The 15480-nt window shown below is 51.8% G+C and overlaps 1 protein-coding gene across 1 annotated transcript in view; it reads right to left on the reverse strand.

Moving 5' to 3' along the window:
- Positions 1 to 8194: 8194 nt before the first annotated feature.
- The window catches only part of LOC135889562 (zinc finger protein 420-like), a 121454-nt gene continuing 114168 nt past the window's right edge, over positions 8195 to 15480 (reverse strand). Inside the window, exons 8-9 of the mRNA XM_065417424.1 lie at positions 8911 to 9952; positions 8195 to 8628 (exon numbers count right to left, since the gene is read on the reverse strand). Coding sequence (XP_065273496.1) covers positions 8195 to 8628; positions 8911 to 9952 — 1476 coding nt within the window. The remainder of the gene's footprint in view (positions 8629 to 8910; positions 9953 to 15480) is intronic.

The raw sequence follows: 15480 nt of genomic DNA on the forward strand, positions 1-15480 counted from the left end.
TCTGTTTCTTCACTTCAGCAGGTGGATATTGTAGTTGTAAGAACGCTTGATCGAGATCTTGTAGGTGTTTGTCTCTGTCTGAGGGGTTGGAGCAAATGCGATTGTATCGTAGAGCTTGGCTGTAGACAATGGATCGAGTGGTGTGGTTTGGATGAAAGCTGGAGGCATGTAGGTAAGTATAGCAGTCAGTAGGTTTCCGGTATACGGTGGTGTTTATGTGGCCATTGTTTATTAGTACTGTAGTGTCCAGGAAGTGGCTCTCTAATCACCTACATGGTCAATGGACATTCATCGCCCGATACATGGGATATCAAGAGCCCTGGGACTCTCTTGGGAAAGGAGTTTTATGAATATTTTTAATAGGTTCCCCCCACCCAAATATTGCGATAGAATCTCCAGTAAGTTCATATTGAAAATGGTTATTAATGTGGGGCCTCTAAAGTGAGCGTCAGACTCATGCTACTGTAATATCTGAACTGTGGTAAGCAGGGGAGTGGTGTGGAGGGTCCCTGGGGACACAGAGGAGCTGAAGTCCCTCAGTTAGGGGAACTAGGCAATGTGGAATGACCGGGTTCACCCCCTGCAGAGATGGGGCTGAGGGAATCAGCATCTACTGGGGGCTGAGGGCTGGGATGGGGCTGCATGGGCAGTAGAACGGGAGGCAGGTTGGGACCGAGGAACCCGGGGAACATTTCAATCCTTAACAACACAAAACAGAGAAACGCTCCCGAGTCTCTCCCAGGGAATTAACATTTCTGTGCAGAAAGCTAAAGGTTTGAACAGAAAGGAGTGAAACCAAAGGGCCACACGAGGCGCCAGAAGCCTAGAGACGAAAAGCCCCAGGATTTCTTTGTGTGCCTGGGCTCTGGAAAGGGATTTGGTTCCACTCATTGCATTGCTGTGGCCGGTAACATCCCAGGAATGAGCCATGTTGATGACCGTGACACCGGGTGGGAGGAGGCTTTAATCTGATTCCAACGGAATAATGATTTTACACCTGAGTTATTAGTGGCAGCTTCCCAAGGGCAATTCCAACTGGTTCCTCCCAGAGATGGGTGATTGGGGAACAGGGAATCTCTCCGGCTCCCACTGTCAGTTCTCCAGTCTTTCTCCCTCCCTCCCTCACACTATCACATGCCCCCACTAGTAATGAACTAATGGATATAAACTAACCATCAACAAGCTTAACCTTGAAATTAGGTGAAGGTTTCTAACCACCAGAGGAGTGAAGTTCTGGAACAGCTTCCCAAGGGCAATTCCAACTAGTTCCTCCCAGAGATGGGTGGTCGGGGAACAGGGAATCTCTCCGGCTCCCATAGGGTGACCAGATAGCAAGTGTAAAGAATCGGGACAGCGGGTGGGGGGTAATAGGAGCCCATATAAAAAAAAGTCCCAAATATCAGGACTGTCCCCACAAAATCAGGACATCTGGTCACCCTAGGCTCCCACTGTCAGTTCTCCTGTCTTTCTCCCTCCCCCCCACTATCACATGCTCTCACTAGTAATGAACTAATCGTTATAAGCTGACCATCAACAAACTTAACCTTGAAATTAGGTGAAGGTTTCTAACCACCACAGGAGTGAAGTTCTGGAACAGCCTCCCAAGGGGAGCAGTGGAGGCAAAAAAACCAATAGGCTTCAAGACTGAGCTTGGTAAGTTTATGGAGGGGTGATTTGATGGGACTGCCTACAACGGCACGTGGCCGATCTGTGGTTGCTAGCAGCAAATATCTCCAACGGCCGGAGATGGGACAATAGGTGGGGAGGGCTCAGAGTTACTGCAGAGAATTCTTTCCCAGGTGTCTGCCCGGTGCGACTTGTCTGCATGCTCAGGGTCTCACTGATCGCCATATTTGGGATTGGGAAGGAGTTTTCCCCAAGGGCAGATTGGCAGAGACCCTGGGGTTTTTTTGCCTTCCTCTGCAGCATAGGTCACTTGCAGGTTTAAACCAGTGTAAATGGTGGATTCTCTGTAACTTGACAGCTTTAATCCATGATTTCAGGATGTCAGTAACTCAAGCAGAGGTTAGGGGTCTGTTAGAGGAGTGGGTGGGTGGGGTCCTTTGGCCTGCAAGGTGCAGGAGATCGAACCAGATGATCATGATGGTCCCTTCTGCCCTTAAAGGCTCTGAGTCTAAATAGGAGAAGGAAGTAAAGGAAAATTTTTAAAGAATAAACCAAACATTGTAATACCAGCATGACTCTAACAGCTCACTGTATAGTCCCACCCCTTTCTTCCTCCACTGGGTGTTTAATGACCTGCTGGGATTTGGGACATTAATTCTCTCGTTCCATTGATAAACTGATACAATGTGACTGAAATTAAACCAATTCCCAGACAAGAAAAGGGGACATCCCTGCATTGATCGGGAATTGAACCCGGGTCAACTGCTTGGAAGGTAACTATGCTCACCACTATACCACCAATGCATCTGGCAAGAGTGTTTCTCCCACTTATGCGAAATGACTCACCCCCACAGAGCTCAGGAGCTGGCCGGACAGGCTGGAGGCAGCCTGTCAGCAGAGACAGGTTCCCAGAGTAACGGACAGATGGGGACATGGGCTCGACCTCCCAGCCTGAGGTAGCTCCAACCCCATCTCTGCCCTCCGCGAAAGGAAATGAAAATCGATGACCATAAGGGCAAATTTCACCCCAGCAGGAAGGCGACAGCTCCTTTCAAAGCACATTTTGTGTTGGTTCCTGCTACGTCCAGAACGGTTTGTTGCTGCTGCTGATTCCAGTCCTTGGGCTCTGCCCGGATAAGGAATGATTCAGGCTGTCCCTGAAGTGAAGACAGGAGATGATTTTTTTGACAGGGACGCTGCCTCGTCTTAAGGGTGTTTGTCTGTCACCTTCTAGTCTAGTGGGCGATACATGCAGGCAGCCCCCGTTCCTGGGTCTCTCCCGAGGAAATAAAGTTTCTACACAAAATCCCAAAGCTTTTCACCGAAAGGAGGAAAAGGAAATGGCCACAAGATGGCGCCAGGACATAAGGAAGGTAACACAACCCCATTCTTAGGGGTAAGCCATTCTTTTTTGTCAAGGTCCAAAATTGTTGGTTAAGGTCCAATCAAAGTCCAGACTCCAGAGAAAATAATAATAATAATAATAATAAAAAAACAATAATGCTAATAATAAGTAAATAAAAAGTTGTTGGGGTCCATTGAAAAGTGATTTGGCCCGCCGTCTGCCTACTGATTACCCCGCATTGACTCTGAGAGATGATTTATCTCCACTCTCTTAGATTTGAAGAGCTGGTTAGTTTTACCCTTGGTATCCCACCAGGCTGACCAAGCCATGTTATCGATGGTGACACTAGGATTGAAGGATTATATCACATTATTTACAGTTTTTTATAAACATGTCGTCAGAACGTGAGCGTTCTGTAATGAAAGGCTGGTTCCCCCAGTTGAGTCCCAAATGCTCTTCTAGAAACGCCCCTGGGACCCGGCCCTCCCCAGCAGGAGTGAAAGGAGAAACCCCCAGCTCTGCACTTAGCTCAGGCTGATTTATTGGGGAACGGGGGAGAAATTAGTACATAAGAACATCCATACCAGGTCAGACCAAAGGTCCATCTAACCCAGTATCCTGTCTACCGCCAGTGGCCAATGCCAGGTGCCCCAGAGGGAGTGAACCTAAGAGGCAATGATCAAGTGATCTCTCTTCTGCCATCCATCTCCATCCTCTGACAAAGAGAGGCTAGGGACACCATTCCTTACCCATCCTGGCTAATAGCCATTAATGGACTTAACCACCATTAATTCTCTGCTGCTGAGCAGGAAGCCAGGGCCATTCTCTGGGAATCAAGGTGCCCAGCCTGACCCAGCTGTTTCATTGCCCCCCGGGGGCCCTGCAGGCTCAGACCGTCCCCGAGGCCAGGCAGCTGCTCGGTGAGCTCTCCTGGTGTCGCTGGCAGTGCCTGGATATCCCACTTTCAGGGCCTGTGTTCAGCTATCAGGAAAGGCAGCAGCTTTGCTCCCTCCTGCTAAACAGAGTTCCCAGGCAGTGGTTCTCAACCAGGGGTCCCCAGTTGAGGGGGCAGTGAGCAGGTTTTGGGGGGACCCACCAAAATAACCCAGAAAGCAGGGCCGGCGTTAGACTCGCTGGGGCTCGGGGCAGAAAGCTGAAATCCGAGCCTGACTGCCCGGGGTTGAATTTGAAGGAAAAAACGGTTACTCACCTTTGTAACTGTTGTTCTTTGAGATGTGTTGCTCATATCCATTCCAATTAGGTGTGCGCGCGCCGCGTGCACGATCATCGGAGAATTTTCTACCCTAGCAACACACAGTGGGTCGGCTGTGGAGCCCCCTGGAGTGGCGCCCTTCATGGCGCTGGATATATACCCCAGCCGACCCAGCGCCCCCTCAGTTCCTTCTTGCCGGCTACTCCGACAGTGGGGAAGGGGGGCAGGTTTGGAATGGATATGAGCAACACATCTCGAAGAACAATTACAAAGGTGAGTAACCGTTTTTTCTTCTTCGAGTGCTTGCTCATATCGATTCCAATTAGGTGACTCCCAAGCCTTACCTAGGCGGTGGGGTCGGAGTGAGACATCGCTGTGTGCAAAACCGCTGATCCAAATGCAGCATCGTCTCTGGACTGCTGTACCAGCGCATAGTGAGCGGCGAAGGTGTGGACCGATGACCAAACCGCCGCTCTACAAATGTCCTGGATTGGGACCTGAGCCAGGAAGGCAGTCGAGGAGGCTTGGGCCCTCGTGGAGTGGGCGGTGAGGCGCGGCGTCAGGACACCGGCCAGGTCGTAGCAAGCACGAATGCAGGACGTGATCCAAGAGGACAGCCGCTGTGAGGAGACCGGTAAGCCTTTCATCCGGTCGGCCACTGCAACGAAGAGTTGTGTCGTCTTCCTAAACGGCTTTGTACGCTCAATATAGAAAGCCAGGGCCCTGTGTACGTCCAAGGAATACATACGCTGGTCTTGACGGGTAGCGTGCGGCTTAGGATGGAAGACCGGGAGAAATATATCCTGGTTCACATGAAAAGGTGAAACTACCTTGGGAAGAAAGGCAGGGTGAGGGCGAAGCTGCAACTTGTCTTTATGGAAAACTGTGTATGGAGGCTCAGACGTAAGCGCCCTGATTTCAGAAACACGCCTTGCTGAAGTGATGGCTACAAGGAAGGCTGTCTTCCAAGATAGGTACAGGAATGAGCAGGTAGCCAATGGCTCGAACGGGGGCCCTGTGAGCTTTGAGAGAACCAGGTTGAGATCCCACGTCGGAACGGGTTGGCGCTGCTGTGGGTACAGCCGGTCTAAGCCCTTGAGGAATCTGACGACCATCGGGTTAGAGAAGACCGAGGAGGCGGGACCTCCTGGGTGGAACGCCGATATAGCGGCCAGGTGAACCCTGATTGAAGATATCGCCAAGCCCTGCTGTTTCAGGGACAGGAGATATTCGAGCACAAGGGGAATAGGCGCGTGCAAGGGGGGCGTGGCTCGCTGCTCGCACCAACAGGAGAAACGCTTCCACTTGGCTAAGTAGGTGGTCCATGTAGAGGGCTTTCTACTTCCCAGCAGAATCTGTTGCACGGGATGCGAGCAATGCAGCTCTGTCCGATTCAGCCATGGAGCATCCACGCCGTGAGGTGGAGCGACTGCAGGTCGGGGTGACAGAGTCGGCCGTGGTCCTGAGAGATCAGATCTGGGCACAAGGGAAGCGTGATCGGTGTTTGTACCGATAGCTCCAGAAGCGTGTTGTACCAGTGCTGCCTTGGCCAAGCTGGAGCGACTAGAATCATACATGCCTTGTCTCTGCGTAGCTTGAGCAGTACCCTGTGGACCAGTGGGAATGGAGGAAAAGCGTAGAACAGCTGGTCTCTCCACGATAGGAGGAAAGCGTCCGACAGGGAGCCCGGAGATCGCCCTTGGAGGGAGCAGAACACGTGGCACTTCCTGTTCGCTCGAGATGCAAACAGGTCGACCTGGGGAAATCCCCACCTCTGGAAGACGGAATAGATGATGTCCGGGCGAATTGACCACTCGTGCGTCTGGAAGGACCTGCTGAGACGGTCCGCTAGCGTGTTCTGGACTCCAGGAAGGAACGATGCCGTGAGATGTATCGAGTGGGCGATGCAGAACTCCCACAGGCGGATGGCCTCTTGGCATAGGAGAGACGATCGGGCTCCTCCTTGCTTGTTGATGTAAAACATGGCCGTGGTGTTGTCTGTGAGGACTAACACACAACGGCCCTGTAGGAGACCGAGAAATGCCTGACAGGCTAGGCGCACCGCCATCAGCTCTCGAACATTGATGTGCAGAGCTAATTGGGGTGCAGTCCACATGCCCTGGGTATGGTGCTCCCCGAGGTGAGCGCCCCAACCTAGAGATGAGGCGTCCGTGACCAGGTGCAGGGAGGGTTGAGGGGCATGAAACGGCACTCCTGCGCAAACCGCCTTGCAGTCCAGCCACCAGGTGAGAGAGGTCAGGACCGAGTTCGGGATTGTGACCACCATGTTTAGGCTGTGTCGATGAGGGCGGTACACTGACGATATCCAGGTCTGAAGTTGGCGAAGTCGAAGTCTGGCGTGCCTGGTTACATAAGTGCAAGAGGCCATCTGACCCAATAGGCTGAGGCACGTCCTTATTGTGGTAATCAGAAAGACCTGGAGCCCTCGAATGATGCTTGAGATGGTATGAAACCGATTGTCTGGTAGAAGAGCTCGGGCGAGTCTGGAGTCTAGGACTGCCCCGATAAACTCTATCCTCTGGGTTGGCTCCAGAGTGGACTTCTCTTTGTTGAGTAGAATTCCCAACTCGTGGAATGTTTGCAGTATTATGTGGACGTGAGCTTGAACTTGCTCCCTGGTGCGGCCGCACACCAGCCAGTTGTCTAAATACGGGAACACCTGTATCCCTTGTCGACGAAGGTATGCTGCCACGACAGCCATACATTTAGTGAACACTCTCGGAGCCGCGGACAAGCCGAAGGGAAGGACTGCAAATTGGTAGTGCACGTTGTTTACCACAAATCGAAGGAAGCACCTGTGTGGGGGGTAGATCACTATATGAAAATATGCGTCCTTCATGTCGAGGGCAGCGAACCAGTCTCCAGGATCCAGGGAAGGGATGATGGTCCCCAAGGAGACCATGCGGAACTTCAACTTTACTATGAATTTGTTGAGTCCGCGTAAGTCTAAAATGGGTCGCAGACCCCCTTTTGACTTGGGGATCAGGAAGTAGCGGGAATAAAACCCCCTGTCCCTTAACTCTGGTGGCACCTCCTCTATGGCTCCCATAGAGAGGAGGCCAAAAACCTCCTGTATAAGGAGATGCTCGTGAGAAGGGTCCCTGAAGAGGGACGGGGAGGAGGGGTGGAAGGGGGGAACGAAGAAAACTGGATAGCGTATCCCCTCTCCACCGTGCAAAGGACCCAACGGTCTGATGTTATGAGGGACCAAGCACGGTGGAAACGGGAGAGGCGATCCCGAAAAGAAGGAGATGGATCCTGGGTAGTGGCTGGGGCGCCGTCCTTGACCGCACCTTCACAACTTTTGTCTAGGACCTGAAGGTGGTCTAGGCGGGCCCTGGTTCTGACCGGGTTGAGGGGCGGTTGACCTTCGCCTACCACCTCGTCCCTGCCTTCTGGCGAAGTCCTGTCTCGGACGAGGCGGGGGAGGGTAGAACCTTTGTGGCTGGGGCCTAAAGGGCCTGCGCTGGGGTCCTGGGACATGCATCCCCAGGGAGCGCATGATGGTTCTCGAGTCCTTGAGGCTCTGCAACCGAGAGTCCGTCTTCTCCGAGAACAACCCCTGGCCCTCGAAAGGTAAATCCTGCAGGGTCTGCTGCAGTTCTGGCGGCAAGCCCGAAACCTGGAGCCAGGAGACGCGTCGCATGGCGATGCCCGATGCCAGCGTCCTGGCGGCCGAGTCCGCGTAAGGAGGTCCTCGCCACCTTCTTACCCTCCTCCACTAAGGCCCCGAACTCCTCCCTTGAGTCCTGGGGAACCAACTCTTTGAATTTTCCCATGGAGTTCCATGAGTTGAAACTGTAGCGGCTCAAGAGCGCCTGTTGGTTTGCAGCTCTGAGCTGCAGACCCCCCGCCGAGTACACCTTATGCCCGAACAAATCGAAGCGCTTAGCGTCCTTCGATTTGGGCGCTGCCGCCTGCTGCCCATGACGCTCTCTTGTGTTCACCGAAGACACAACCAGTGAGCACGGTGGAGGATGAGTATATAACTACTCATAGTCCTTGGAGGAGACGAAGTACTTCCTCTCTACCCCTCTGGCTGTGGGTGGAATGGAGGTAGGAGTTTGCCATATGGTAGTGGCATTAGCCTGAATCGTCCGAATTAGTGGTAATGCCACCCGGGATGGGGCATCAGCCGACAGGATGCTCACCACCGGGTCCTGCACCTCTACTATCTCCTCCGCCTGGAGGTCCATATTACGCGCCACCCTACGTAATAGGTCCTGGTGGGCATGAAGATCTATTGGGGGCGGGCCCGAGGCTGTTGTGCCCGCCACCGCCTCATCCGGGGAAGATGAGGAGGATGCCTCCGGGGGCAAGGGGTCTAAAGGAGGGTCCTGTTCTAAGGGTCCCTGAAGCGGAGGATCCCCTGCCCCGGGGTCCAGGGCCTGAGGTGGTGTAGGCACGGGAGCCTCCATGCCCCCTGGGGGAGGACGGGAGATGGTGGCCTCCGGGACTCTGGGCTCAGAGCGTGCCGAGCGAGAGGCTGATGGTGGAGCCCCTTGCGCCTGGTGATACGCCCACGGGGTCCAGAAAGACCAATGCGTAGGGTCCTGCGCAGGGTCCTCTGCCCCCTCCTGCCACTGGCCCAAGTCAGCAGCAGCCTGACCCTGAGGAGGATATGCTGATCTCGAAGCCCCGGAGGAGCGAGACGCCGATCTCGAGGGCCAAGGCGGTGCCGAACGCGGCTGAATGGGCTCGGTACGATACGGTGCCGATCGGTGCCGGTCCGTAGGCGATTGGTCCCTGCGCGGTGCCGGTGAGCGGTACCGTGATAGGGATCGGTGCCGCTGGCCATGTCGGTGCCGGGATCCGGATCTGGACCTAGACGACGACGACTGCCTGTAGACGTGGTACCGGGAGCGGCCCCTCGAACGGGAGCGGCGCTCGTACCGGTGCCGAGAACTACGTCGTGATTCCGATCGGTACCGATGATCCTGACGGTGCCGAGACGTAGACCGGTGCCGTGAAGAGGACCTAGGCCGCGAGTACGACTGGTGCCGGGGTGATAGTCGGCGCCGGGACTGCGAGCGGCGTCGGGACCTGCTCCGAGACCTGGAGCGGTGCCGCGAGTCCACGCCCGGAGACGGCGGGCGTACCAGGGCAGGCTTGCCCCTGGATTGCACTGTGCGAGGAGCGGGCGGTGCCGTGGGTTGAGATGGCGCCGGCTCCGTGAGAGCAATAAGGTCTTTCGCTGTCGCAAAGGTCTCCGGAGTCGACGGGAGACAGGGCTCCACCACTGATCGAGGCGGTGAGCCAGTCCGCACCGGACTCAACAGCCCCGGTGCCGGAGTCAACGGTGTAGCAGATATCTGCGACTTCTGGTGCTCTAAAGGCGGACGCGGCTCTACCACCAGTACCGGGGGAGCTGGTGTCTGCAGGATAGCGGTCTCCTGTGTCTTGCGGGATTTCTTATGCCCCGGAGACAGGGAACGGCGCCGAGGCCCTTGTGGCGGCCGCAGTGCCGAAGGAGGCCGGTGCCGTGAGGCCTTATCCGCGTCTGCCCGCAGTGTAGTACCGGTCGGTGCCGCAGGTGCACTGCGCACCGAAGCGCTCGGTGCCGGGACTTGGCGCGCCGAGGGAGGATCTGGGCTAAGTGCCGCCTCCATGAGGAGCTGCCTGAGCCTAAAGTCCCGCTCCTTTTTGGTCCTCTGTCTGAAAGCCTTACAGATCTTGCACTTATCTGTCTGGTGGGACTCTCCTAGACACTTCAGACATGAGTCGTGCGGATCTCCCGTTGGCATAAGCTTAGCACAGGACGCGCACGGCTTAAAGCCAGGAGCCTTGGGCATGAGCCCGGCTATGCGCCGGGGGAAAGGGGGGAGAAAAACCCCCCTTAACCCCCGCTAACTATTTACAACTATTTAACAATGAACAGGAATAACAATCTAAAAACTATACAACTATAACTACAACTATCTACAGAATTGACAGGATAAGCTAGGGAGAGTGGAGAACAACTATGCCGCGCTCCACAGTTCCAACAACCGTCAGGGGCGGTAAGAAGGAACTCAGGGGGCGCTGGGTCGGCTGGGGTATATATCCAGCGCCATGAAGGCGCCACTCCAGGGGGCTCCACAGTTGACCCACCGGGTGTTGCTAGGGTAGAAAATTCTCCGACGATCGTGCACGCGGCGCGCGCACACCTAATTGGAGTCGATATGAGCAAGCACTCGAAGAACAACTTAACTTTGTGGGGGCCCCTGTGCTGTTCTGGGGGCTCCAGTCCCCCAGCCCAGGACAGATGGGGCAGTAACCTCACGTCACCCCTTTGTGACTCCCAGGGACCCTGCAGGGACAGCAGCTCCATGCTGGGCCCTAGGGCCCCCCAAAGCACCTGTGGGGGAAGGGGGCAGTTCAACTCCCATGTCAGGGGGCTCCTGCTGCCTGGAGGTGACTATATCACCATAGCCCCTCCCCTCACAAAGACACTCCATAGCCCTCCCCCTCACAGCCCTTCCCCCTCCCACTGACACCCCCATAGCCCTCCCCCACAGCCCCTCCCTTCACACATAGAGGGACTTGTTTGCTGCAGTCTGACATTACAAACCCAGGGGTGAGATTTTATGGATGTGGAATTCTCCCAACCACATATTAGCCCCCCCATCTCTCCCAATGCAAGGACTCCCCAAGCTAGTCGAGTCCATACATGGGTCACTCTTTTCATCACACCAGACGGCCCCCTTTGAGCAACTACCCTTTGAGACCAACAAGAGACCTTCTAGTTTGGGCTCATTCATGCACCACATTTACCAGTTGTCCTGGGCTCATTGCCCGTGACCTGCACGTCTGCTGGCTGTCAGGCGTGAGACCCTTTGATCCCTGCCTCGCCTATAATCCTGTTTCTCAAGCTCAAACCCAAGACCACAAACTTGCTGCAGTTTATGCAGCCCTGTAGAGCATTCAGAGACACAAAGAGAAGATCCATAGGTGACCTTGGCAAACCCCGTAAGAATGGCCAGACTGGGTCAGACCAAAGGTCCATCTAGCCCAGTATCCTGTCCTCTGACAGTGGCCAGTGCCAGGTGCCCCAGAGAGAACTAACAAAACAGGCTTCCTGAGAGCATCTGCCCCCTTCCACCACAAGAGCAACAGCCGGCAGCCCGAACCCCAGGGAGAGCGGGGCCGGGCAGTTGGTGCCGGCAGCCCGAGCCCTGCCCGTCAGCGGGGGAGCCGGCAGCCAGAACCCCAGTGCTTCGGCGGGGCTGGCAGCCCCGAGCCTCAGGGAGAGCAGATCCGGGCAGTTGGGGCCAGCAGCCCAAGCCCCAGAGGTCAGCGGGACCTGCAGCACAAACTCAGTGGACCTCAGTTGACCGGGCCGATCAATGGGGTCCAGCAGCAAGAGCCCCAGGGAGTGTGGATCCGGCAGCCCAGGGCCAGTAGCCTGAGCCCTGTGGTGGGCAGGGTGGCAGCTGAGACCCCCAGACCTGCAGGTAGCAGCTCGGACTCCTGCCCTTGTCAGACAGGGGAAGTTGGCATGGAGGGCAGAGTGAGCAGGAGCAGTGCTGTACGTGGGGGGTGGTCCAAGCTAATTTGTCCCTCGCAGGACACCCTCCTAGGGAGAAAACTCGTGGCAGAAGAAAAGCTGTTTGGGAGCCAAACCAGCCGGAAGCATGTTGTAGCCAGTGTAGCAGTGTTAAGGTGCCTCTGTAATTGTCATTCTCTCTGGAGTGCTGTTTTGCTTCAGTGAGACTTGAGTGAATCTTCTCATTTTCTAGTTTGTTGGTTGTTAGCAGTCTCTCTGTGTTGTTTTTATTAGAACTTTTGTACATAAGTTCAATGGATAAGTGGCTGAAAAAGGAAAGTGTGAAGACGCAAGAATCAGCTAGTGTTTCCTCAAGTCCACACTGTGGAAAACCTACGTCTAATGATCATGATGGTCCTGGAAAGTCACTTACAAAGAAAAGAAAATATGATGATGATTATATAAAATATGGCTTTACATGCATTGGTGATCAAGAATGTCCAAAACCACTGTGTGTGATTTGTGGTGATGTTCTAGCAAACAGCAGCCTCAAACCTTCTCTACTTTGGCGCCATTTAGAAACTAGGCATCCTGCACAACTCGACAAGCCTGTTGATTTTTTCAAGCGAAAATTAGTTGAGAGGAAAAGTGACATTACCAGTTTTATATCCAAAGCAAGTACTGATCATGAAAATGCACTTGAAGCATCATACCGCGTGAGCTACCGAGTAGCAAAAGCATCAAAAGCCCATACCATAGCAGAGAGCTTGATTGGTCCATGTATAAAAGACGTAGTTCATTGCATGCTCGGAGAAAAGGCTGCAAAAAGGATTGACATGGTACCTTTGTCCAATAATACGTTGTCACGAAGAATTAATGACATGTCAAATAACGTAGAGACCATAATTGTACAGAGAGTGAAAAATAGTCCATATTATGCTATACAGTTGGATGAATCAAGTGATGTAGCTAATCTAGCTATTTTGCTACTGTTTGTACGTAACGTGAATGAAGGCCTGGTTGAAGAAGACTTGTTGTTTTGCCGACCATTGGAAGAACGTACAACTGGAGAAGATATCTTCCATCTGACTAATGCATATTTTCAAGAAAAGGAAATAGATTGGTCTCGTTGCCTAGGCATCTGCACTGATGGGGCCACATCAATGACGGGGAAGTATCCTGGATTTGTAGCTCGAACAAAAAACGTTGCATCAAAAGTCTCTTGGACTCATTGCAGCATCCATAGACAAGCCCTCACAACAAAACGCATGCCTGATGGACTGAAGGAAGTGCTGGACAATGCAGTGAAAATGGTGAATTTCATAAAATCATGGCCAACAAATTCCAGAACATTTCACGTACTTTGTGAAGAAATGGGTAGTATACACGATTGTCTGTTGACCCATACTGAAGTTAGATGGCTCTCACGGGGCAAAATCCTGGTGCGCTTGTTTGAGCTTAGAACGGAAATCCTAGTTTTTTTCAACAGCCACCCTTTCCACCTTGCCAGCTGTATGGAAAATAATGTCTGGCTCCAGAGCCTAGCTTATTTAGCAGATATTTTCTCAAGAATTAATGACCTACATTTCTCTCTTCAAGGTCTCAATATAACAGTTTTCAATGTGCAAGACCGAGTTGAATCCATGATAAAGAAGTTGCAGTTCTGGGAAAGTTGTTTGGAAAACAATCAAACAGTGTTTCAGTAATCTTCATGACTTCCTGGCAGAACATAAACTTCGGTTGGATCAGTGCACTAAAACCAATATAACTGCACACCTAAAAGGACTTTGCACAACTTTCAGGGATTACTTTCCAGCTATATCAGCGATAATGACTGGATTCGCAACCCTTTTGATGATACCACTTTCTCAACACAGATATTGAACACTGAGGAAAAAGAGAAAATGATTGAGATCTCCTGTGATTACGAACTGAAAAGGAGTTTCAGAAATCTGTCATTGATCAACTTTTGGCTGAGTTTAAGAAACGTGTACCCCCTTCTGGCAGAAAAAGCTGCTGCAGTTTTGTTACCATTTTCAACAATATACTTATGCGAAAAAGCCTTTTCCTCGTATGCACATCTGAAAAAGAAATATAGAAACAGACTTGATGCCGAACCAGACCTGAGACTTTATCTTTCTCCAAAGATTCCAGACTTCAAAGAGCTATGCAGAGCAAAGCAAGCACATCCATCACACTGAGGAAATTTAAATTTAAAACCCTGGAAATATTCATTTTTAGGAGGGGGTTCATGAGATTTCACAATTTAGAGAAAGGGGTTGGCGGGCTGTTAAAGTTTGGGAACCACTGCTATAGACACCACTCAGCTAAGGATTAAAAAATACAATGATAAAGTTCAGGTCAAATCAGTAACTCAACGAGTTAACAAGGATATTGCATTGGAATCAAGTCATCAATTTAGTCAAACCATCAGATTAGTACAGCAGAAAATCAACCCTCATAAACACTAAAAGAGCAACCCAAGAAGGCAGGTGCATATTTAGTGATGCCGAAACCCCAATCAGAGCTTTTTACCCAGGCAGTGCAACCCAGATTTAGCCAGCTGAATATCTCGACACCAAAACCAAATTATTGCTTACATTTAGCCTACAACCAATTACAGTTTTCTCCTTAGATGTCACTATTGTGTAGCTAATACTTCTCCTCCTTGCCCTCTCGCCCCAGAACACATACAGACCTTAGAGAGACATTAGTAAAAGAAGTTCCAATAGCTCTCGCTGAACAATACATATCTGACAGCGCAATTCCTTGCAATGCTTCCATAGGTGAGGAGCATGCATTCAGTCATTTTATAGGGCAGAGTTTTAAGACTATTCAGATTTGGGGAACTATTCTTCCTAGCATCTTCCCTTTGTAGATTTCAGAGGCATTCACACACTCACACCCACTGAGCCGCACAGTTACACCCCAATCTAATAGAAAGGGTGGGAGGTCTCCAAGTTTTCTTGGGCAGTTTTCTCTTAATTCCCATTTCCACCCAGTGAGCTTTGTGTGAAGTCACATTCTACAATAACCTAGGAGCCTTCCAGTTCTGTGAGTTCATTTCTCCCTGGGTCTTCTCCCAGAAGTCTGGGTGGAAGGGGGTCTCACACTACGTGGGAAGGCTGCATCATGAGAAAAACCACCTGTGCTCTATTTTCACACGTTCTAATCTTTCAAAGTAGCAGCAGGAGGAGAACTGATACAAATGCATTAAACTTAATAGCAAATCTAAGAGACCAAACCACAGACTCTGAACTCAGCATTCATGTATCCTGCAGTCTGAACTTGGAATCTGATACATTCCCTCATTGGCTACCATCATTTGCCCAGCATGGAAGTGCTTCTTGTCCAACAAGGCAGCCAGATTCAGACCCAGAGACATAGAATGGCTCTGAAGGAATCAGCTGTTTCTCTCTGTGATTAATGAAATTTTGGATCCAAATGGTAAAAGACAGTTGGGGCCCAATTTAATCATGGCATCTTCAGGTGTGTGACCAATGCCACTTAACTAGGGAGCAGGGTTCTAAAAATAGTTTACCTGGGCCACAGGTCACCATAGCTTCCATCTCTGGGGTGAAAATAAGCCACCAGTACCTGCAATTTCTACCTGAGTTCTTGTCAAAGCTTTGACCTTACTTGGAGTAATTTTACACTTCTCTGGCGTAGAATTCTTCACCAACCACACAACATATTAGTAGCAATAGTGAGGTATAACTCACTCAACTATGCCCTTTTATTTTTTTAATCTGGTGGCACAGATTTAAATTAGGGACTAAATTCAGGTGCTGCTTAGAATCCCTGTAAGAC

The sequence above is a fragment of the Emys orbicularis genome, chromosome 15 (assembly GCF_028017835.1).
Source record: "Emys orbicularis isolate rEmyOrb1 chromosome 15, rEmyOrb1.hap1, whole genome shotgun sequence".
NCBI classification, from domain to species: Eukaryota; Metazoa; Chordata; order Testudines; family Emydidae; genus Emys; species Emys orbicularis.